Source organism: Notamacropus eugenii, chromosome 1 (assembly GCF_028372415.1).
Source record: "Notamacropus eugenii isolate mMacEug1 chromosome 1, mMacEug1.pri_v2, whole genome shotgun sequence".
NCBI classification, from domain to species: domain Eukaryota; kingdom Metazoa; phylum Chordata; class Mammalia; order Diprotodontia; family Macropodidae; genus Notamacropus; species Notamacropus eugenii.
The window spans coordinates 698,146,711-698,171,056 of NC_092872.1; the positions used below are offsets into that span (position 1 = coordinate 698,146,711).

Below are 24,346 nucleotides of genomic sequence, written 5' to 3' on the forward strand. Positions count from 1 at the left end.
GCCTTGGGCAAGTCACTTAACCCTGATTGCTGTGCCGTGCCCCTCCAAAAAAAAAAAAAAGTATGGCCCCTGCCCTTATGGAGTTTATATTCTAGCAAGGGATAAGAGTGACACTGATTAAAATACAAAGGATAAAATTATGTCAGCCAGTCAGTAAACATTGATTAAGTGCTTACTATGTGCCAAGTAAGCAGGTAGGTGGCACCATGGTGGATAGAGCGCTGGGCTTGGAATCAGAAAGATTCTTCTTCATGAGTTCAAATCCAGCCTAAGACACTTACTAGCTATGTGACCCTGGGCAAGTCACTTCACCCTGTTTGCCTCAGTTTCCTCATCTGTCAAATGAGCTGGAGAAGGAAACAGTGAATCATTCCATAATCTTTGCCAAGAAAACCCCCCAAATGTGCTAAGTGCTGGAAATACAAAGAAATGTCTAGGACATTCCCTGCCCTCTAGGAACTCACAGACTAATGGGAGAGGCAGCAGCAAACAACTATGTGTGAACAAACTTTATTCAGGATAAATTGGAAGTAGCCAACAGCCGGAAGGTGGAAGGTTCTGGTATTAAGAGGAATCAGGGTATTACAAATAATGGCATTTTTGTAGGTTTATGCTAAATTAGAGGTGCTAATTACTTACTGTACTCCTCCCCTCTGTCTACTCCCTTTCATCTTGAAGAGAAAGGTCTTTAATACTACAGGAAACCAGGATTTCTTTGGCACCACTTCCAAGGTAGATGGCAATTCCCCCCATTCCCCAAGGGCCCCCCCATGTCCTAGTAGATCATTTTCCAGCAAGTTACTAGATTGGAAGTATTCATCACCTGTGGCCAATCTAGTGATAAGTCTCTCCACATTTAGCTCATCCTCAAATGGAAGGCTCATGATCTGTTACCTCCTGGACAGTTTTCCAGCTTGGCAGGGCTTGGCAGACCTTACATCCTACTGAACAGCCTTCAATAACCCAGAATTACCTCCATGCCATAATTAGGCTTCAGATGAGGATGTTCATGGAGAAGGGAGCATGATTAGTCTTATTACCAGTCTCCACCAAGGTCTTCCTTTGATGCTTTGGCCAGCTCTTCAAAGGTTCTATATACTCACATGGAAATTATAAAGCTGGAAGAGATAGTCCCTGGGTTTATTCTCTCAATACTCAGCCAAGACCAATTTCTCAGAATACTAATACCTATCCATCCATCCATCCATCCATCCATCCATCCATCCATCCATCCATCCACCTATTATCTGTCTATTTATCCATCTGTCTATCTATCCATATGTCTATATGTTTGCCTATGTAGTTTATCATTTTTATATGGAACTATCATTTGTTTATCTGTATATGTAGTTATCTGTCAATTATATCAACCTCTCTATCTACATACCTATATCTATATCACTATATCCATATTTATATGGAGAAATATAAGTGTATACATTCATAGAGTGCTTTCTGATTTGTAAAGCAACATGTGAGGTGGGTAGAAAGTATGATCAGACCTGTCCCTCCATTTTATAGATCAGAAAATGGAGGCCTCTAGAGGTAAAGTGACCTGTTTATGGTCATACAACTAATATATGGTATAGACAGGACATGGACACAGATCTTCTCCATCTCTGGGCCTATTTCTTTATCTGTAAAATGGCATGATTGGATTAGAACAGGGTTCTTAAACTGCTTCATTTCACAGACCCCTTTGGCAAACTGGCAAAGAATATGGACCCTTTCTCAGAATGCTGAGAATTAAATTGAAGGAAATTCTAAATTTCAGTTAGAAGTTAGTGAAAATACTGAAGTGATGCTTTTTCTCATGAACTCCTTGAAATCTATTCCTGCCCCTTAGGGGTCCATGGATGAACAGGTTAGGAACCCATGGACTAGATGATCTCTAAGGTTCCTTCCAGCTTTGACATTTTATGTTCCAAAGACCCTTCCAGCCCCCAATCCTGTGAATTTCCTAGGATAAGGGAAGGTCAAGGTCTTGCATTTTCCGCCTACCTTATGCTTATCTCCTTCTGTTCTTAGTCTGAAATGACTCCTCTCTTTTGCTTCCAAGCCCAGTTAAGCAACCTGACTCCTCCTGCATTCCAGATTTTCCAGGTTTAGTAACCCAATTCTAATCCCTTGTGTCCTGGCCATTTCCTATTTGCCTCAACGTCTACACTCAGATCTTGGTCTCTTGTGTTTCTAACCCTGATCTGGTCATAGTCAATGTCACTTGGCATTATTGACCAGGGATTAACACTGCCCTTCCCTCCCAGTCCCCAGGTCCCACCATTTCCCAAATAGAGCAATGTGTCTCTCTGTGATAAAAGAAATATTTGTTGAGTGCCTGTCATGTTGCAAGACTTTGTACTGGGCAAGATAAAGATCCCTCAAAAAAGAGTTTAAAGTGGGATCTTTTCCATATACTTTATTAGGAAAGATAAATCCATATAATAGTCAAAATAGCTGACATTTATGTAGGTTTTAAGATTTACAAGGCACTTTGTATAATCTGAAATAGATATTATAATTATTACCTCTAATAGATAAGGAAATTGTGACTCAGAATAAATAATTTGTCCATGATTACACAGTTAATTGTGAGTATGATAAATGAGACACAAACCCAGGTTTCAACTTTAGTGTTCTTTCTACCATGACCCTATACAGTACAGATCAGGAGGACCTGAGTTCAAATCTCACCTCAGACACTTGACAATCACTAGCTGTGCGACCTTGGGCAAGTCACTTAACCCCAATTGCCTCATCTTGGGTCATCTCCAGTCATCCTGATGAATATCTGGTCACTGGATTCAGATGGTTCTGGAGAAGAAGTGAGGCTGGTGACCTGCACAGTCCTCCCTCACTCAAAACAAAGTCAAGTGAAAGTCATGTCATTATTTCTCTGATGGCATGGTCTTTTTCGGCAACGAAGGATGAACACACATACAGAAAAAACTGGGATGTAGAAAATGCAATGACCATTTATTAAACCTCTACTGTGTATGGAGCACCTTGCTAGGAGCTAGGAAAGATATGAAGTTTATATAGGATACAGTGCATGCCTTCAAGGAGCTTACAATCTAATGGGGGGATGACAAAAAAACTCAGTTATCTATGATATACAATATTTCAAAGCTCTTCATTTAGCAGCTCTCTAAAGTGCTTACCATGTGATATTTTGTGTGTGTTTGTGTGTGTGTGTGTGTGTATTGATGGACAAGCTCTACAGATTCAGCTAATGGATTTGTGTGTCAAAATCTGGACGATAGACATTTTTCATCCAGTTGTTTTTTCTTTTATGAATCCTTTATGGATCATTAGGTCAAACTCTTTTTAGAGCTCTTCCAGAAGGCTCTGCAGTTCTAGCATTTGAAGGAATCAGCATAATGGTATTTGCAAATAGGATCATTCAGAGGACTGAACCATTTATATGCAAGTTGGATTCTGTGCTGGACTTCCTCCATGATAGTGGTGAATATTTTTGTTGAGCATGTCTCCCTGATTTAATGCCTTGCTTGATATTAATTAATAATAATATTAATGATAATGACATTAATTAGTGGTTGTCAAACACAGTGATCTCTGTTGCTACATCTTTCACAGAATCTTGAATAATTTTAATGTATGGGTGGGAGACACCTTGTTGGAAGTGGAACATCAAAGTGGCATTTGGCTCTATGAAATCGAATGATTTTTAAAAATAAACAACAAACTAAGTACAGTGGGATCAGTAGGATGTTGAATTCTCTATATCTTTCAGCCAAATGTATGACGATAAATATGTGTGGCTGTACTGTGCAATATTGCTAGCAAATACTTTCCTGTTACTTATTCATCTTCTCATTGAGGATGCCTTCATGCATGTGCAGATATTCTCATAACATTTCTAAAAAGATAAAAAATAAGCATGTAAGTTGGTCCTTGCCAACAAATTTTCTTGGTTGTCTTTTTGGGGTTTTATCATATACCGTATGATAGACCTATAAATCTGATTCTAGACAGCTTGCATAGCATATAATCTATATGAATGTGGGCTGAGAGATTCTCCAAACCTTTGGTATTTTCTATTCCTTCATCTACTTTATGAATAGATTCCTCAGTTCCCTCAATGTGTCACCAGTTCCAGCATGGAACCCTTTGATGTACAATTGGTTTACTCCAGCTGGGTTTCTGATGTTTGTTTTCTGTAGCACCGTTTCTGCTTTTTCTATAAGCATGTTTGGAAATTGTGATGTTGGAGTTCAAGTATGGTTGCTTTATTACACTTGATGGTGAAAAGAGCTTGCATTAGATATTGTAGACATTTTCCATTTTTCTTCTGTTTGTTGAGCATACTTCCATTTTCATCCTTAAATATTTTTAGATTGATTGCTTACTTGGGTCCCTCACTAAACTCTCTTTAAAGGGACTTGACCCTCCATTGCTTCTCTTTACTTTATGAGATTATATTTTCTATCATTCTGGATATGGATCCACCCATTAGATTGTGAATTCCTTGAGGGCAGGGACTATGTTTTGCCTTTTTTTTTTTTTTTGTATCCCTAGCATTTAGCACAGTGGTAGCATATGGTAGGTGCTTAATAAATGTTTACTGAGTAACTGGTCATCTAACTCCATAAGATTTTACAAATGGGTTTATATTTTAAACTAGTGTCATCCTTGGTTGCCATACCTTTCTTCTGCTTGATGAGTAAGTTAAGTATTTTCTGTCTAGAATTCTTTTTAAAATTCTTTTGATGATTTTATTATTATGGCAATTGATCTTTATCTGTTACATTTGTTTTTTAAACCTACGCCAGTTAAAATTCTGTAGTCTGAGTTAATGTTCTTTTTCCTGTCCATATCCTATTTTTTAAAAATCGATAATTTGTTTAAAGAGTTCAGGACAGAGTTGTTTTAATTGCACACCATGTAGTTCCCTCATTTTTGTTCTTCCTTCTAGGTTTGGGCTAATTTCAACCTTTGCTCTAACAAGTAGGTGGTCTGACTATAGACAGAGAATTGATTCAGTTATCAAGAATTATTCGTTTAAATAAGAAGCCAATTCTTGGAGTCAAAGGGAATTCTTACCAGAGATTTCCTGGTTTTCTGGGATCACTATATCCTACCACCAGCACCTTTTAAGCTGCTTGTCCTGGACTCTCTTTTTAGTAGTATTTGCCCTAGGTGTAAAAATTCCCAGTTACAGCTCTCTAGGGAGTGTGAGAGGGCAGCTAGGTGATGTGTTGGATAAAACACTGACCCTGGAGTCAGGAAGATTCATCTTTTTGAGTTCAAATCTGGTCTCATCCACTTATTAGCTGTGTGACCCTGGACAAGTCACTTAAATTAACCCTCTTCGCTTCAGTTTCCTCATCTATAAAAGTGAGCTGGAAAAGGAAATGGCAAAGATACTCCAGTATCTTCGCTAAGAAAACTCCAAAATGGGGTCAGGAAGAGTTGAACAAGAACTGGGAGAGGGAGGGGGGGAGGTTCCGTGGAGGAGACTACATGTGAATTAAATTTTGGAGAAAGGAAGGCACTTCACCAGCTGGAAATGGGAGGAGTGGAGGGAGATGATGTGAACAAATGAAAAATTAGAACATAGATGAGGAGTGAAACTTAACTAAAAAGTGCTGTAGAAATAGGAGTTAATATTTTCACGAAGAAGGGTGGTTTCTTTCTCCTTTAATGCTTTTTCTCTGGTTAAAGGAGTTTTCCAATTGTAAAAGACCAACTTGATTTCATCAGCAACAGTTAAGTTAATACATGTGTTTCTACATTTTGTGGAAATGAAGGCTTATGAGTTCGGGACGTTTCCCCTCCTGGTACAAATCCACTGAACAGCACACCTCCGGGGAGGGGACGGAATGTCCATGGGAAGTGCTTATTATCTTGGAAAGCCTGGGAAGGCCGCTTATTAGAGGCGGCTCTGCCCACGTCTGTCTGCAAGCAGGGCTCCCCCCGCCCCTCTCCCCCCGCAGCTGTCGTCTGATCTGACGCTGGAGCTTTGAACGCAGCTCTCTTGCGTGCCAGATGTGGAGCAAGACTAAAAATAATCTCCCAGGCTATCAGTGAGGGAGAGACACGTGCTCGGGGTGAGCTCGGGATCCCAGGACCCCCATCCAAGTGGCCCAGCCTGCGGTCCCAAGGCCGAGCTCTGGGCAGAACCCCCGCGGGGGGAGTTGGTCCCCTCCCAGTCCAGGCTGCCTGCCTCCTCCGAACCCTTCGCAGCTCGGGCTCCGCTTTTTGCGTTGCCTGTGAAGAAAATGGTCCCCAGAAGTTTCAGCCAAGGAAGCCTGGCCCGGGGCTGGGGAACAGTCTTCCCGCACGCTCTGTGCATCATCTTGTTGCTATCAGAGACGAGCTCTGCCCGAGGGCTATGGAAACGGGCGGCGCACCTGAAGTTGGCAGAGAAAACCCAAGTAAGTCCCTGGGTGAGGGAGGACCCGTTACCTGGCCCGGGGCGGGTTGGTGTCCGGCAGTGACAAGGGAGGATAAGTTGGGGCTGGAGCCAGAGGTGCAGGCTCTGGAAAGTCGATTGTTAAATTTTCAGGGTGAACACTTACACCTGAGCAATCCACGCGCTGCCAACCGGGGCTAGATTTCATTGCTTTGGTGATTCTCCAGACTTTAAAAAGTGATGGAGAAAATGTTGGAAATGCAGACGAAATTTAAGTGTGTCCTGCAGTCAAGTGTGAATCATTGACCAGCAAACTCGTGGGGATAACATAGACAGCTTTGCTGTACCCTATTACACACAAGCCTATTAGAAAGATGCAAAACAAAAAACTGTGAGACCCAGTCAGGATGGTTGTTGGCAAACAAATCAGGAAAGTCTTCCTGGAGGAGGTAGCATCTGAGATAGGGTTTAGCGGAAAAGACAATGTCCGTGGAATCGGAAGACCTGAATTCAGATCACAACAGCTACTTAGACCTGTGTGTGTATGAGTAACCTCTTTAAATCTCAGTTTTCTCCTCTACAAAATTAGAGAACTGGACTAAAGGATCTAAAAATAATGGATGGAAGTTCGATAAGCAAAGGGAAGGGAGGGCATTCCAGGGATAGGGAATAATGTGGGCCAAAGTCTTTGTTGGGAAGGGTGGATTTGGGGGATAGGGAATAGCCCAGATTGGTTGGTGCAGGGATTTTATTGAAGGAAGTAATGTGGTTTAAGCTGGAAGGGCAGGGTAGAATAACATTATGAAAACTCAGTGGAGGAGTTTGGATTGACTCAGGAAGCAATTGTTGTTGTGCCTGAATGGGGTAACTCAGCTCCTCTTCTCCTGTCTGCCCCCGCCTCCCCTTCCTTCTCCTTTCCAAAGGAAGGCAAATTTAAATGGCCAAACGATGCCCACTTGACATGGGTTTCTCTCTCCTCTCCTCTCCTCCCCTTCTCTTTGCTCCCTTCCCCTCTCCGTCCCTCCTCTCCCCTCTCCTCTTCTCCCACAACCTTAGAGGTACTGCACTCAGAAGCTCAGATGCCCCTGGGCTCCTGCCTAAGGGCTCTTCTGGACCCACCTGACTTCAAAGTTATTCTCAGTAGTAACTGTTGCTGTTTCCCTCCCAGCCTGATGTCTTTCTTTTTCTTTGCCTCATTAAAGGGGCCATGCCCTGGCTACTTCTTAAACAGACCTATTCAATGAATAGTTTTACCTCACCCTAAGTGAGTAACTGCATAGCCTTGGGCCTTTTGGGGCAAGGTCTTCCAGTGCATCCTGGATCATCTCCAGTCATCCTGATGAATATATGGTCACTTGATTCACATGACTCTAGAAGAGACTTGAGACTGGTGACATTGCAAAGACCTCCCTCACTCAAAACAATGTCAAGTGCAAGTCATGTCATCATTTCTCTGATGGCATGGTCTTCTTAGGCAGTGCACAAACACAATTTGTTGTTGTTGTTCAGTCATTTTCAGTTGTGTCTAACCCTATGTGGGGTTTTCATGGCAGAGATACTCTAATGGTTTGCCATTTCCTTCCTCAACTCATTTTTATGGATGAGGAAACTGAGGCAAAGAGGGTGAAGTGACTTGCCCAGGGTCCCAGAGCAAGGAAGTGTCTGAGGTCACATTTGAACTCAGGACCATCCATCTTCCTGACTCCAGGAATTGCACTCTATCCACTATACCATGTAACTGCCCCCCAGGAAGCAGTGGGGAGCCACTGAAGATTTATTTTGAGCTGAAAGTTGACATGAACCGATATATGTAATATATGTATGTTATATATTATGTATACATACATACACACATAAACACACATATGTCTATGTACACATGCATATGTATAATATACACATGTATATATGAAAGGTTTTGGCAGCAGTGTGATGTGAAGGCTACCCAGAGAAGAAGGAAAGAATTGAAGTAAATATGTGAAAGGAAAAATGTGTCTTTTTTTTTTTTTTATAACTACTAGGAGATTCCCAAAATATAGAGGTTTGTCTGAAGGATCAAAGTGTATTGAAACTGAATGCGTTGTCCTAACTGAATGAATCAGCTAACATTTCTGAGTTCTACAATGTGTAAAGCATTCTTCCAGGTTTTGTGGAGTTATAGAGATGCATGAGATGCCTCTGATGCCCTAGAGAAGCTTGTAGTTTTATAAAGGTTGAGACCTACATACAGAAAAAAAGACTACCAGTACAAGATAGTGGATGATCTGTGCTAAATGAGGGAGTCAGAAAGCAAATTAAGAGAGGAGAAGGACCATTGTGGTCAGGGAGTGGTGCCTGAGATGGACAGTGATTAAGGGGAAAAGAGAGAGCACCCCCTGAAAATGGCAAGGTACAAAGGAAAAAGTTGGGAAGGCCAGTCTGGTGGAGTGGAGAGGCTGTTCTCCAGTCTGAGTCTCCTCTGTGCCCTTTCCTCTTCTCCTGACAAGAAGATTTATTTCTGTGGTTTATATAGAGCCTTTTATTCCTAAGAATTCAAAGGACTTTCTCATATATCATCCAATGATATCCCCAAGATGTCCCTAATGGAACAAATTTTATTATCCCCAGTGGAAGGAGGTGATGATATCCAAAAGAAAGGAGATAATATTTGGTAATGTTGACCAGTGTAAAACTGGTGACTCAAATTAGTTGAGCGATATGACAGAAAAAACACTAAATGGGGAGCTCAAAGACCTAGGTTCTTGCTCAGCCTCCACCATGTACTAGCTTTGTGACTTGGGGCTAGTCTCCTGTCTTGCCTACGCTTCAGTGGCTTCTTGTGTAAAATAGTTGACTCTGAATTCCCTTCCAACTTGAAGTCTTTGATCAAAAGTTACATGAGCTACCAATCTTTATAGGTGGTGCAGTGCGGGACATGGATTCAGGAAGACCTGAGTTCAAATCTGGCCTTAGACACTTCCTAGCTATGCGATAATAAAAATTGTTTGCTTCCCTCCTTCCAAAGTGGGAGATCCCTCCACTGATAGGTCTGAACTCAAATAAGAATAATAATGACAAAGAGTAAAATGATGGGTAATTAATACTTTTTTTCCTTGGAGATCTTTGATTTCATTTGTTTAGGAAGCTCCTGGCACTTTCTCTGCAATATGGAGTTGTTGAGAATTTTCTGGAATGCTGAGAGATTAAAGGTCTTGTCCAGGGTCACATAGCCAGTATGTGTTAGACATAAAACTTGAACCCACGTCTTTCTGATCCTGAAGGCCAGAGCTCTAGCTAATTCCGTGCTAACTCACTGTAGCTAATGTCACAGGAACATGAATTTAGATCTAGAAGGGACCTTAGAGGTTATGTATTCGGACTCTTGTACAGATGAGGAGACTGAGGTCCAGGGGATTAAGTGATGTACCCAAAGTAATATAGGTGGGATTTGAACCCACCTTCTCTAGCCCCAAATTCAGTGCTATGCCTATAACTTAAGGGACAGACTCATTAGCCTTTGAAAGGCAGTGTTATGCTCTCATGTTCAGTGACACAAACCTGACCTATGTTACTTTATACCAACCTCCTATCCCATTGGCTTAGCACTACTATGCTTGGCCTGGGATCCATGCAGAGGGAGGAAGGAAGGAAGAAAGGAAAGGAAAGGAAAGGAAGGAAGGAAGGAAGGAAGGAAGGAAGGAAGGAAGGAAGGAAGGAAGGAAGGGAGGGAGAGAGAGGGAGGGAGGAAGAGTGAGTGAAAAAGAAAAAGAAAAGGAAGGAAGGAAGGAGAAAGGAAGAAAGAAAATAGAAAGGAAGGAAAGGAGAAATAGAGAGGGAGAGAGGAAGACAGAGAAGAACAGAGGAAGGGAGGAAAAAGAAAGAAAGAGAAGGGGAGAGAGCCAGGGAGATGGTGCTCTGGATTCACCAGAGTAGCCTCCTGGAGGATGATGTCATCCCAGTTGCAGAAGGATCCCGAGTGTGACTCTGCCCCCTCCCTGGTCCTTGCAGCCTTATGCATTTGTGTTCAGTCTTCAAAGCTTCTGTGAGAACTTGGCAGCAGCCCCCAAAGTTCCACTGCCTTGTTGGGAGGCTGTGATGCCCAATAGGAAATCTTGCTAGGCTTCAGTGGGTTTGGCACGACCGTCTACATTCTGGTGCCTGTTAATTTCTTGAAAGTCTCCAAGTTTGTACTTTCACGATGCTCAGGTTCTGGCCCAGCCCAGGACCACAAAGCGGGGACCCTACCAGGGGACAGGAAGAAAAGGTCTGGCGTTTTCCCTGCCCCCTCCATGAGCTCTAGAATTCCATTTTCATATTTGGCCTCTTCTGATTACAGTGTAAACCACATACTTGAGGGTGTCTTGAATAAAGCAGGAAGCCATATGTTTGTAAATGGTTGGATCACTTTCTGCAGAGGTGGCCAGCTCAGAGGGGCAAATGCTTACTATTTCCAGTGCATCCTGAGGCTTCTCATGACTCTTGAGCGTCTCTGTCGTGTAGGCATGGTCTTGAAGATGCTTCTATTTGTTCAAGTGTCTTCATTGGAGGGAGTGAGTAGAGATTTCTAGTTCTAAACTTAGTATCTTGCATAGTGAACTGGGTAACATCAGGCCAACCGGGATGTGAAAAGTTAGTAGGGAAAGAAAAGCAAAGTGTAAAACATTCAGGAGTCCTGATTCTGTCTCTGTGCCGCTGCCTGACTTCGATCTCTCTCCCTTTCTCTCCTTGAGCTCAGTTTCCTTATCTGTAAAATGGGTGGCTTTTCTCTACTTCAATGAAATTAGAACTGGGAGGGACCCAAGAGATGATCAAGACTGATAACAATCTAAAACTGCCTAACTGTGTCTTGGTACCATCTTTGTTAGAATAAAGGGGACCCTGGACAATCTAGGGGAAAATGCTTAGTTTAAAGAAGTCTAGATGGCTCAGTGGATAGAGTATTGGGTTTGGAGTCAGGAAGACCTGAGTTCAAATCCACTTCATACACTTACTGTGTGACCCTGGGCAAGTCACTTAACTCCTTTTGCCTCAGTTTCCTCACCTATAAAATGAGCTGGAGAAGAAAATGTCAAATCACTCCAGTATCTTTGCCAAGAAAACCTCAGATGGGGTCACAAAGAGTCAGACATGACTGAGAAAGGACTGAACAAGCTACAACCAATTGATTATAAGCAGGGCCTAAATCAAAACTAAAATCCTGTGCCTTTGTGCAACGTGTTCACTCAAAACAATGAACATGGAATCACTGGATCTTATGAAAAGTACCACTGTGGTGTTGAGGGAAGATATTGGATCTGGAGTCTGAAGGTCTGGGTGCAAATCCCAGTTCTGCTACTTACCAGCTGGGCAAATCACATAATTCTCTGTGGCTCCAGACTTCTAGTATGTAACATGAGAGACTTGGAGTAAAGTACCTCTAAGAGACTTTCCAAAAGGCAGCTGCATGATAGAGTGGTTAAGACCTAGACTTGTAGTTCCAGAAGCCCTGAGTTCAAATCTTGCCTGGATACTTACTATCTGTGTGATCATGGGCAAGTCACTTAAACACTCTGCTTGTTTCCTGATCTTAAAATGGAGATAATAATAGCACCTCCCTTACAGGGTTATTGTGAATATCTAATATCACAGGTATATAAACCTTAAAGCCATCTACAAATACTGGATATCACTGTTATAATAAAAATAATATAATTAAATCATATTATAAATATTAAATAAATAGGTATTAAACAACAAATAAAATGATATATAACCCCATGTAAATATTAGTTATTGTTATAACAAAAATTATAGTATAATATTTTGAATAATATCATAATAAGCTCTTTATAAATGCTCACTATTATTATTATAAATAATAATTACAATATATTTAAAATAATATATAAACCCGATGTAAGTATTAGCTATTGTCATAATAAAATAATTATAATTAAATAGTACTATATTATTAATTAGATATTAAACAACAAATAAAAATAATATTATAGGACACCATGTAAATACTAGCTATTGTTATAACAGTCATTATAGTATAATATTTTAAATTCTATCCTACATAAGCTCCTTATAAATGCTCACCATTATTGTTACAAATGGTAATTACAATATATTTAAATAACATAAGCCCTATATAATATGAAAATAAATAGTAAATATTATTGTTATAATTATAATATAAATAATATATAATATAATTATAAGTGCAAATAATAATATTGCTCTCTATCTATGATTCTACCGCAACAGAGTTGTGAGGAATAACCAAAATAATGTATGTAAAATTCTTTGTTAAAGGCATCCATAGCCAAAAGTCACGTGATTGGCAGCTCATTCCCTTAAAATATGATATGGTAGAAGTCAACATGGTGCTGAATCCAAAGCGCTGGGTGTGGAGTCATAAAGCCTGGGTTCAAATTCCAGTTCTGTTACTTAATAGTTCTGTGAATGGGTAAATCACTTAATCTGTGACTCATTCTTTTCATCTGTAAAATAAAGAGTTTTGGATTAAATGACCTCTAAGGTGTCTTCCAGTACAGAATCCTGTTATCTTTGTAATATGCAGGTTGAGTCTTACTACCACGCTGACTCCTATACTCATACCATCGAGTCAACAACAAGCATTTATTAAGCACTTACTGTTTGCCCAGGCAAATACAAGAAGAAAGACACCAGTGTTAAGAGGAAGCTGGAAAGGGCAGGGAGGGTACCCCATGATTTGTCATGAAAAGAGAAAGTATGAAGGGTTGGGAGTTCAGCCTGGAGGAAAATGAAGACATGACTGGCCAGGGCCATCCATACCATGGAGGTTCTGGAGGAATTAGCCAATCAGAGAAAGGAGCTGCAGGGGCAGAAGGTATTTCCAGGGTGAAAAGTCCAAGGTGAAGAGGTTTCTGAGGCTTAGCAGAGGGAGTCTGGAGAGTTAGGAGTGCATCCTGGTGTGGGAACTTGAGAATGAGAACAGTGACACAACTATAACCTATTGGAGCTATATGAGATCCTATGTCAACTACTTCAACCTCTTCGTTTTGCAAATGAGGAAACTGAAGGAGTCCCAGAGAAGGGAAATGATTTACCCAAGGTCACTTGGCTATTTAGATGGGGAACTGGTCTAGAACAAGTTCTCCTGATTCCCAGTCTTATATGGTTTTTGAGTATAGAATTTCTCCTGGTGTAGGCTCCAACCCCAGTCAGCCCCATGGTAAGTCCTGGTCTTTGGAAAATAGCATAGTAGTGACTGTCTGTGAATTTGTCCTGACCCGTGGGACTTTTGTTCTACAGAGAAATGTATTCAGGCGTTTGACGTCTGCATTCCAGAGGAAGAGTAAATAATGTTTGAAGGAAAACTGGCTTGCTTTCTCAATCAGGGAAGATTGTTGTGAGTTGTGGTTTTTTTGTTTTTTTTTTTAAGATGGGTTGGTAAGTCTGTTATAATCTTCCAAAGAAAGTCAAGGGCCTCTTACATCGGAGGTAAAGAGATTGGGGAGGGCAGAAATCCTCATTTCCTGTGGTTTCATCCAAATGTGCCCTTCTTATTAGCCTAAGAGTTAAGTAACTGAATTAAGCCTTCCCTGGCTGAACTCTTTCTCCTGTGAAGAACTCATTTTGGAAATCTTCTTGGAGTTTAAGATTGGTCCTTTCCCAATGAAAAGTATCCAAAAGGTTATAAACCCTGAGCAAACCTGAGGCCAGAATTTGAGGTTAGGAAATCCAGGTCAGAGACAAGCAATGGTTACGTTCACAAGGCATTTTGAAAATAAACTTGCAAAGCAACTCAGAGGCAGTGTGAGCTGGTGATAGGAACCCTAGATTTGGAAGTCTGAGGGCCTGGTTTGGACTCTTGGCCCTTGGCCCTACTCTCTGTTAGATGTGTGATGTTGGATAAACTACTTCCCAGTCTGTGCCAGGGGTTCCTCCTTTGCAAGAGGACTGGGTTGGATTAGATTAGAAATTCCTAATTCAGAGGTCCATGAACTTTTTTCTTTTAAATATTTTGGTATTTACATTTCAAAAGAATTGATTTTTTTTGTAACCCTATGTATTTTTTGTTATGCATTTAAAAACACAATTCTGAGATAGAGTCCACATTCTTTACTAGACTTCCAGAACGAGAAACAGTTAAGATCCCTTGGATTAAAGGATCTCTAAGATCCCTTTGAGTTCTATTAGTCAATCAAGAAGCATTTATTTAGCACTCACTTATGTTCCAGTCACTTGATTAGGTGCTATCAATACAAAGAGAAAAGAAAAATTGTTCTTGCCTTCAGGGAGCTTACATTCTTCCTGAGGGGGTGACCTGTATATGTCTAATTCTAATAACAGATGGTGGGTCCAAGGAGCTGAGGCAATGAACCTATCCCCATTCTACTAATGGTCCGCTTTCTAGTCTGGACCCTCACACACAGTTCAGACCAGGTTCAGTCTTTGGGGACACTGGATTCTAATGACAAGAGTAGGCGCTGTTTTCTCAATTCTTAGTGTGTTCATTACACCTCCACATTAGTACCTCAGGGATGACTAACTTATAGCTTAGATTTTGTTTCCTATCTAGGGTCTTCCCAAAAGGAGAGCAGGAAGATACTCAGAGGTATGATAAATATATTTCCTATGCACTAACAGAATGCTAAAAGATGCTAAAGACTTACTTATAACAATGATAAGACCTAGACATAACATCTAGCTGCTATTAAAATCTGCCAGGAGGTTGAGCCATAAGCATCAGGACATGAAGCACTTTGTAAAACCACTGTATAGGTATTTCCCATTTCACCTCGCCTCTGTACTGCCTCCCTCAATTGTTATGTCCTTTAACCATCCAGCCAGGTATTGAAACCCTTCCCCTTCCTGGTGACATCTTTTCTGATATCCTCTGGGATATCCTTTCTCATAAAATGTCCCCTGTTCCCAGGCATCTCCACTTGAAGGATTCAAGACCTGTGAACCTTTCAAATTCATAAGTTGGCCTTCAAACCTAGACACATCCAAACTGAATCCATTCTCATTCCCCTGAGGTCAAAATCAAAAGGGCAGCCTCGTATCCAGGTCCAGCTCACAGTGTTTTAACTGTGATGGTGCCTGGGTAGTCTGACATTTCTGCTGGAGTGCAGAAGGGTCATTCCTGCCCCCACCCCTCAGAGGGTTTCAGTATCACATAGGGAGTTGAAAGAAGGAAGGGACAAAGGCAGAGACATCATCTTTTTAAAAGTCAGGTGAATCATTCTTCCTGCTCAGGAGCCAATAAGACGATGCTTCTGTATCTCCAAGCACAAATCTTGTCAGTTGTAAGTTATGGTCAACATGTGCTTAGAAGCAAGAGGAGCTTTGTATGTGCCCTGTTCAACCCCCATTAAACACATTTAGATATAATTAAAATACATTTTTGGAGAAAATGGCATCAGCGTTTGAGGGTATCAGAAAAGGTTGCATAGAAGGTAATGCTTGAGCTGAGTTTTAAGGGACTAGGGCTCCTAGAAGGTGATGGTGAAGAGGGAGCAGATTCCAAGCTCAGAGGAGTCAGTACAAAACCTCAGAGTTGGGAAATGGAATGTCAGTGCATGAAACATGCTAACTAAATTTTGTGACTCTAAATATGCAGAATGAGTTTTATTTATTCCTTTTAAAAATTATCGGTTCCTGTATTTATATCTCAGTCGTTTCTTGATGTACCCACCCATTCAGTACAAACAATTAGCTTTTCCTTGCAACAGTATAAAACATCTGTCTTTAACAAAGAAAAACAGTCATCAGTTCAGTGACTGTGCTTGGAACATCACCCATCCATGTTCTCTACTTCACCAATGAAAGGGAGAAAACATACTTCTCTTCCTCAGGGTCAAGAATGTACCCCATTTAGAGTGGTTCAGGATTCTTTTCTTTTACAGTACAGTAAATTACAATTTTAGGTGGTGTAGTAGATAGAGGGCCAGGCCTATAATCAGGAAGACTCATATTCCTGAGTTAAAATCTGGCCTCAGACACTTACTAGCTGTGGGACCCTAGGCAAGTCACTTAATTCTGTTTGCCTCAGTTTCCTCATCTGTCAGATGAGTTGGAGAAGGAAATGGCAAACCACTCCAGTATCTTTGCCAAGAAAATGTCAAACGGGGTCATGAAGAGTCAGACATGACTGAAATAATCGAACAACAACATATGCCAGGTACTGTGCTAATCCAGCCTGATGGAGAGGTCAAAGAAAGGAGTTCAAAATGAATGAAGCTGAGTGGGAAATGGGGCAGTGCTAGCAAATAGCAGAAGTCAGAATCTTTGGCACTCAGGGGCAACGCCTTCAGGTGTGCTCCATTGCCTTAGGTAATGTCTAAGGTACCCTCCGGCCCTAATGATGCATTTACTCTAAGACCTCCAAGCCAGATGGTTGATCCCACATCCCCATTCTCTTGGATTTTCTGGAATTCTCAGGAGAGAGGAGATTATAGCAAGTACTGGAGTTCCCACATTCTGTCTCCATGGACAAGGAAACCCTTCAGCAGCCCCTCATCTCAAATCTTGAGGTTCAAAGAAGGCAGAGTATAAAGCTTATCAAAAAGATGCTGGTACCAGTTGGGTTCAAGCTAGAACTGGGTCCTTAAGTGATAACCCTGAGCACTCTAGAGAATAAAACTTATAATTTCTTAGTTCTAGAACCAAGATTACTGACTCCTTTGGGGAAAAAAGCTCAGCAGCAGCAAATCCACACGCAGAGTGAGACATTTTAGAGTGGCATCTTCTCAAATTCTTAGAGGATAATGTTCACATGCCCTGAGCATGTTCTGGATGAAAATTTAGGAAGGAAACAGGCAGGGTTTTACAAGATAGACCTAGAGGTGAAGGGCAAAGATGTTAAACACATAGCCATCCACGCCCACAACCCTCCTGAGTTTGGCTTAACCAGATTAAAATGTAATTGGGAAATATTTAATAAAATAAATGAAATATAATTAAATATAGGTTATATTACATTTTAAAATTAAGTCACTGAACTGTCCCTCAATATCATTCCAATACATTCGTGTATCACAATTTATTTAGACATCCCCAATCTTTGGGTATCTACTTTGTTTCCAGTTCTTTGCTCCCACAAAAAGTGTGGTTATAAATATTTTCATGTTCTTCTTGTCAGTGACCTCCTTTACTTCCATGCCTAGCAGTGGAACCTCTGAGTCAAAGAGTAGGGCCATTTGAGTCACCTTATTTGCATAATTCCAAATGGATTTTTAACTACTCCAAGCTTCCCTTTAAAACAAAGGTCCATCTGTTCAACACCAATGTTCTTCCAGTGATGCTGGGTGGCCTCAAGCCCTGTTATACTAGAGTCTCTGAAAAATTTAAGTTGAGGGTTACTAGAAAGGCAGTGGAGAGGTCCATGGTGGGAGTGTGCAGACTGGAACATGGGACAAATGAACAATGAATTTTCCAGGAGGAGAAAGAAGAAAGGATGTCTTCATAGATAAATACATTGGATAAATAGAAATGAGAAATAACCAACTTTTCCCTAACATGCTCTGGTTAGCATTCAAAGCTGTTCACAAGTTCAACCCCTTCTTACTTTTTTAATTTTCTTCTGTGTTACTTCCTGTACTCTATAAGTCAATTCATCCTCTTCCCTTGTTACTTTTTCTTTGTACATCACCAAGTCATGGAATATCTGAGTTACAAGAGACTTTGGAAGGTGTCCTGTCCACCATGTACTTTACCAGGAATCCTCTCTAGAACAGTCCTTGAAAGCTGTCATTTGGCTTTTATTTGAGGACCTCAAGTGAGGGGAACCTCCTACTTCCCATTAGAGCCCCTTTCATATTGAGATGTCTTTCTTTGTTCAGTAGATTTTTCTTACATTACATTTATTAAGCACCTACTATGTGCCAGTCGCCATGCTAAACACTGGAGACACAAGGAAGGGAAAAGACAGATCATGATCTCAGGGAGTTCATAATCTAATGGAACAAACAACATACAAACAATTACGTGCAGACAGGCTGAAATAGAGATAAACTCAGAAGATGCTACTATTAATAGGGTTGGGGAAAGGTTTCTCGTACAAGGTAAGATTTTGGCTGGGACTTGGAGGAAGTCAAGAAGACATGTTGGGGAGGGAGAGAGTTCCAGGCATGAGGGAGAAATAGAAGATATGGAATTAGGAGTGTCCTGTTCAAGAAACAGCAAGGTGACAAGTGTCGCTTTGCCAATCACAAAGTATTTGCCAAGATTTGTCAGACTGCTGATCACATGGGGTGAGTAAGTTGTTAAAAGCCTGGAAAAGAGGGGGAGGGGCCAGGTTATGAAGAGCTTGAAAAGCCAAACAGAAGGTTTTATATTTGATCCTGGAGATAACTGGGAGACATTGGAGTTTATTGGGTATTGATATGGTCAGACTTTAGGAAGACCAATTTGACAGCTGAGTATAAGATGGGCTGTGATGGGGAGAGGTAGTCCAGATAGGAGGTGATGAGAACTTCTGCCAGAGTGGTAACATCATCAGAGGAGAGAAGGGGATATATATGAGAGAAGCTATAGAGTAGAAATGGCAAAACTTGGCAACATATTGGATATCGGGTAGGGTAGGGTGAGAGAGAGGTGTCACAGCTGACATAACTGGGAGGATGGTGGTCCCCTCAACAATCATAGGGAAGTTAGGAAGAGGTGAAGTTTCGGGGGGAAAGATATGGGTTTAGTTTGGGAAATGTTGGGTTTAAGATGTCTGGGACATCCAGTATGAGATGTCCAATAGGCAATTGGATATGTAAATCTGAGAGTTTAGGGCTGAATAAGTAAATTTGAGAATCATTAGCATAGAGATGATAATTGAATCCATTGGAGCTGATGAGATTGCCAGTTGAAATAATATTAAGGGAGAAGAGAAGGAGGCATAGGACAGAGCCTTGGGGACACCCACCATTAGTAGACTTGACCTGGATGGGAATCGTTTCCTTACCATAATCCTCTGGAGTAGGTAGGATGAAGTCCAGACTCTCCACTGTGGCATCAGAGGCTCTGAACAATATTGCCTTTCTGGTTTTCTCATCAAGTTTTATTATTCCCTCATATCCTGTGTCTGCACCTTTGCTCATTCCATCCCTCTACTTCTAATGCTCTTCCCCATCCTTTCTTCAAGGCCCATCTCATAGATTTTGTAGGATGTAGGTTTAGAACATTCCCAAGACTCTTCGGATCTAACCCCTTCATTTTACAGAAGTAGAAACCAGGGCCCAGAGAAAAGAAATAACCCCACCACCGCCACAGACCACACCAGCAGCTATACAGCAAAGCTGGGATTTAAAATCTTCCCTTCCCAAGAGTCTTTTTTGATCACTCTCTGCTACCCCCAATCAGATTTTCCCTCTGAATTTTTTTTTCACTCTTTATTTTCCATCACTTATGGATTTCTCACATTTTGCCTTACTCCAGTTTATTGTAAACCTGTTTTATCTTGCCTGTTAATTGAAAATTTTATGAAGGCAGAGCCTGTGTTTTGTATGTTTTGCACTTTTGTATACCCTACAATACTTTACACATAATAGATGCCTTATAACTGTTTGCTGAATTGAATCTGAGATATGTAGGGGGAGGTGAGCTTGAGATTCGATCATTGGAGGAGTACATTTTCTTCTGAAGCCTAGTACAAGGTATAAGAGAGATAATGTGATTTTTGAGAGAAGTGAAAATCAGAGAATAACTCTTATGTTCTTATTTATGGAAGGAAGAAAGCCTTGGCTATGTTGGGTGGATCCCTGTGGTGAGTTCACTTCTGGGAGCATATGGATAAGAGTTGAACAGGGGGAAGAAGAGGAGGAGGAGGGAGAAGGGAAGGGGATAAGCATCTATATAGTACCAGTTATGTGCCAGGCACTGTGCTAGGCAGCCTACAAATAGAGCCTTGCAAAAATCTTACAACAATCCTATGAAGTAGGTACTATTTATTATCCTCATTTTACAGTTGAGGAAAACTGAGGCAAACACAGGATCTTACCCAGGATCACACATCTTGCAAGTGTCTGAGCTGGATTTGAACACAGAGCTTTTTGCTCCAAGTCTAGTACTCTAGCCTCTGCATCACCTCGATGCGAGGTGGTCATCCTACAGGAAAGGCAGACATGGATGGGTTGTAATCTGGAGGGGACCCCATCCAATTGATGAGATCATAGAAGTTGTAGAAGTAGAAGGAGAAAGGAGATGTTAAAGAGTCTTTCTATGATCTCATAACAGTGTATGAATAAATTCCTTTTTCAGTTTGAGAAGATTCTAGAAGCTTGGCCATTGGATAAAGACAATTGACACCATACCAGAAATATGGCATGCTCCTTGACCACATATAAAAAAGAAATAAATCATTTAGCCCTTGAGAAGCCTTGGCTTAGGGGCTTTGTTGAGGAAACCACTATATGGGCAGAGGAGAGGACTTTTTCTCCTCTCCTTCCCTTCCTGCACCCCACATCAACCGTGCCACCAGAACTACTGGACACATAACAAATAATGGACCCTGGAAGCCCAGTTGTGTGGCCCACCAAACAGAACTGTTGTACTCAAGGGGAGATATGTGAAAGTTCTGGAAGTAGACCATGCTCTACAGTTCCAAGAGTCATGAATTGTTTGGGCCATATATGCTCCTTACATATCTGCTCCACTACTTCAAGTTTGTGCCCACTTTCCCTACAGACGTAATATATATTTGTGGAAGAGTTATGCTCCAGATTATGGAGAGGGCATTGTTTTTACTATGTCCCTTGAGTAAATGCCTTTGCTAAGAACTAATTAATCCTACTGGGTAATTGTTAATGGGAAACACCAGTGGGGGCTCATGAACTACAGGAATAGGAGTAGTCATCCACAAGATTATTCCTAGAACCTGAGAGAGCTGCCACTCTTTGGAGATTCAACCTTTGAGTGCAGATTGGGGGGAATATTCCAAAGGGAGTGTTACAACTACATATAAAAATTAAATAAGTTTAGAGTACAGTTTCCAAGTCATAATTAAGAAAGATGTGGTAGAGTGGAAAGCACTGGATTAGGAGTCAGAAGACCTTCCATCCAATTTGAAATCTAATCATCCTTTGAATGAACAAAATCACTGAGTAATCATATTCAATTACCCATGGGAATTTATGGCATCCTGTCCATAAATTTCCAGTGGTGAAAGTGTCTGGGGATTACATTGATCTTAGGAAGCTATTCCATCAAACAAAGACCTTAAACCATCCTGATTCATCAAAAGAGAAAGTTAAAGGACACACTCACTAAGTTCTCTTTCAGACCTAGAGTCTAGGATCCTATAAGAAAGTTGTGTTTCTATTTTGTGGCCGCTGTCACCATATGGTGCAATGTGTCCTCAACTTGTTATATCCACATACTTTTAAGACTTTTCCCAGTTTATTCATTTTTTGAATGAGGAAGGGAAAAAAGAAGGCAGAAAAGAAAGAAGAAAGTGAGGAAGAAAGGGAAGGAAGAAGAGAAGGAGGGAGGGAGGGAGGGAGGAAAGGAAGGAAAGAAGGGAAGGAAGAAGGCTGGAAAGGAGGGGGAAGGAGAGAGAGAAGAAGAAAGGAAGGGAGAGAAGGAGAGAGGGAGGAAGGAAACAAGCATTTATTAAGTGCCTACTATTTATCAGGCCCTATGCTAACCGTTTTACAAATATTATCTCACTTGATCCTCACAACAACCCTGGGTGGAAGGTGTCATCATTATCCCTGTTATATAGTTAAAGAACTGAGTCAGACAAAGGTTAAGTGACTTGTCCAGGGACACACAGTTGCTAAGTGTCTGAGGACAAATTGGAACTCAGGTCTTCCTGACTCCAGGCTCAGTGCTCTATGCTTCATCCTGGCTCTGACATTCTTTATTCAGTTCTGACATTCTGAATTTGAAGGACCCTTCTATGTTTTGTCCCCAAAATTTATTCATTTGTTTTCAGTTTTCAACAATCACTACCAATTTCCAAGTTTTCTTCCCCTCCTTCCCCGCTCCATCTACTCTACACATACATTCCTATTAAACACATTTTCACATCAGTCATGTTGTATAGAAGAATTAAAACGAAAGGGAGAAACCACGAGAAAAACAAAACATCACAAAAGAGAAAATAGTCTGCTTCATTCTGTGTTCTGACTCCACAATTCTTTCTCTGAATGTGGATGGCATTTTGCATCATGAGTCCTTTGGAAATGTTTTAGGTCCTTGCATTGCTAAGGGCTAAGTCTTTTAGAAAGAGTCCTTGCACACTGTGGCTGTTACTGTGTACAATGTTCTCCCGGTTCTGCTCACTTCACTCAGCATCAATTCATTTAAGTCTTTCCAGGTTTTTCTGAAGTCTGCCTGTTCATTATTTCTTATAGCACTATAGTATTATTGCATTCTTATATCACAACTTGTTTGGCCTTTCCCCAACTGATGGGCATCCCCTCAATTTCCAGTTCTTGGCCACCACAAAAAGAGCTGCTATAAATATTTTTGTACATGTGGGTCTTTTCCCCATTTTTATGATCTCTTTGGGATGCAGCCCTAGAAGTGGTATTGCTGGGTCAAAGCCCTTTTTGAAGCCCTTTGGGCATAGTTTCAAATTGCTCTCCGGAATGGTTGGATCAGCTCATAGCTCCACCAACAATGAATTAGTGTTCTAACTCTCCCATATCTTCTCCAACATTTATCATTTTCCTGTTTTGTCATGTTAGCCAATCTGATAGGTGTGATGCACTACCTCAGAGTTGTTTTGGTTTGCATCTCTCTCATCAATAGTTATTTAGAGCATTTTTTTATATGGCTATAGATAGCTTTAATTTCTTCCTCTGAAAACTGTCTGTTCATATCCTTTGATTATTTATCAATTGAGGAATGACTTATGGTTTTGTAAATTTAACTCAGTTCTCTATGTATTTTAGAAATGAAGCCTTTTTCACAGACGCTAGTTATAAAAATTCCCAGTTTTCTGCTTCCCTCCTGTTCTTGGTTGCATTAGCTTTGTTTATGCAAAAACCTTTCAATTTAATGTAATCAAAGTTATCCATTTTTTGTTCTGAGGATAACATGAGAACATGGAATGTGAAGCCCCTTGAAGCCATAAAAGGTTTAGGTGATTATTCTTTCAATCGATGGACATTCTTTCTCAGATTTTGGTTATTCCCCCACCTCAGAACTTTCTGGAATCTCTCCTAGACCCTAAACTCCAGGAAAGGAAGGGCTGAACTAATTTGCACTTGGTATTTCTACTCTATCCCCCATGCCTTGTAACGCTCCACACTTCATCCTATTGTTGCTGTCAATTCAGTTGTGTCCTACTCTTCATGACCCCATTTGGGGTTTTCTTGGCAAAGATACTGGAATGGTTTGCCATTTTCTTCTCCAGCTCCTTCTACAGATGAGGAAACTGAGGCAAGCAGGGTTAAGTATCTAGCCCAGCGTTACACAGATAGTAAGCGTCTGAAGCTAAGTTTGAACTCAAGAAGATGAGTCTTTCTGTCTCCAGGCTCATGAAGTCTATATATAAAGTCCATAAAGTTCAGGAACTTTATGCACTGTGCCACCTAGCTGTCTATACATCATAGCCACTTGATAAATTTTTTTGAATGATTTACAGAGTATACGCATATCCATTTTTAAAAATTATTTATTTTTTCCTGAATTTAGCAAGCACTAAAGCAAACAGGTATTTCAAGATACATAGCAGAAGAAAAAAAGAGGGTTGTTCATGGCAAATATCCATTCCTAGAGTTATTCAACAACAATCTTACCCTTTCTTAAAAACCTGTCACCAAAACATTACCTCGCAGGACATGAAATAGTAAAAAATACTCAACCCTTCCCTCATACCTCCCTGGACTAGTGGTTCTTGGTCATTCATCACCATCCATTGTTACAGCAAATAACCAGTAGAGACTTTATTTCTAAGATACTAACCTCATCTGTGCTATAAAGTGAGAGAAGACACATTGGATCTTTCCCCTTAAGGACAAGGGAACTTCCCAATGGATAATATTCACAGATTCATTTTTGCTGTTCATGCACAGAAAACCA

The 24,346-nt window shown here is 40.8% G+C and overlaps 1 protein-coding gene across 6 annotated transcripts in view; it reads left to right on the top strand.

Moving 5' to 3' along the window:
- Positions 1-5,563: 5,563 nt before the first annotated feature.
- The window catches only part of WFDC1 (WAP four-disulfide core domain 1), a 55,516-nt gene continuing 36,733 nt past the window's right edge, over positions 5,564-24,346 (top strand). For 2 of the 6 annotated variants that reach the window (XM_072636188.1, XM_072636193.1), the window contains exon 1: positions 5,765-6,395. In XM_072636188.1, the coding sequence (XP_072492289.1) occupies positions 6,240-6,395 (156 nt within the window). In that variant the 5' untranslated portion in view covers positions 5,765-6,239. Of the gene's footprint in view, positions 6,396-24,346 lie in introns of all 6 variants that reach the window. The other 4 variants (XM_072636191.1, XM_072636189.1, XM_072636194.1 and 1 more) reach the window with 4 other exon arrangements.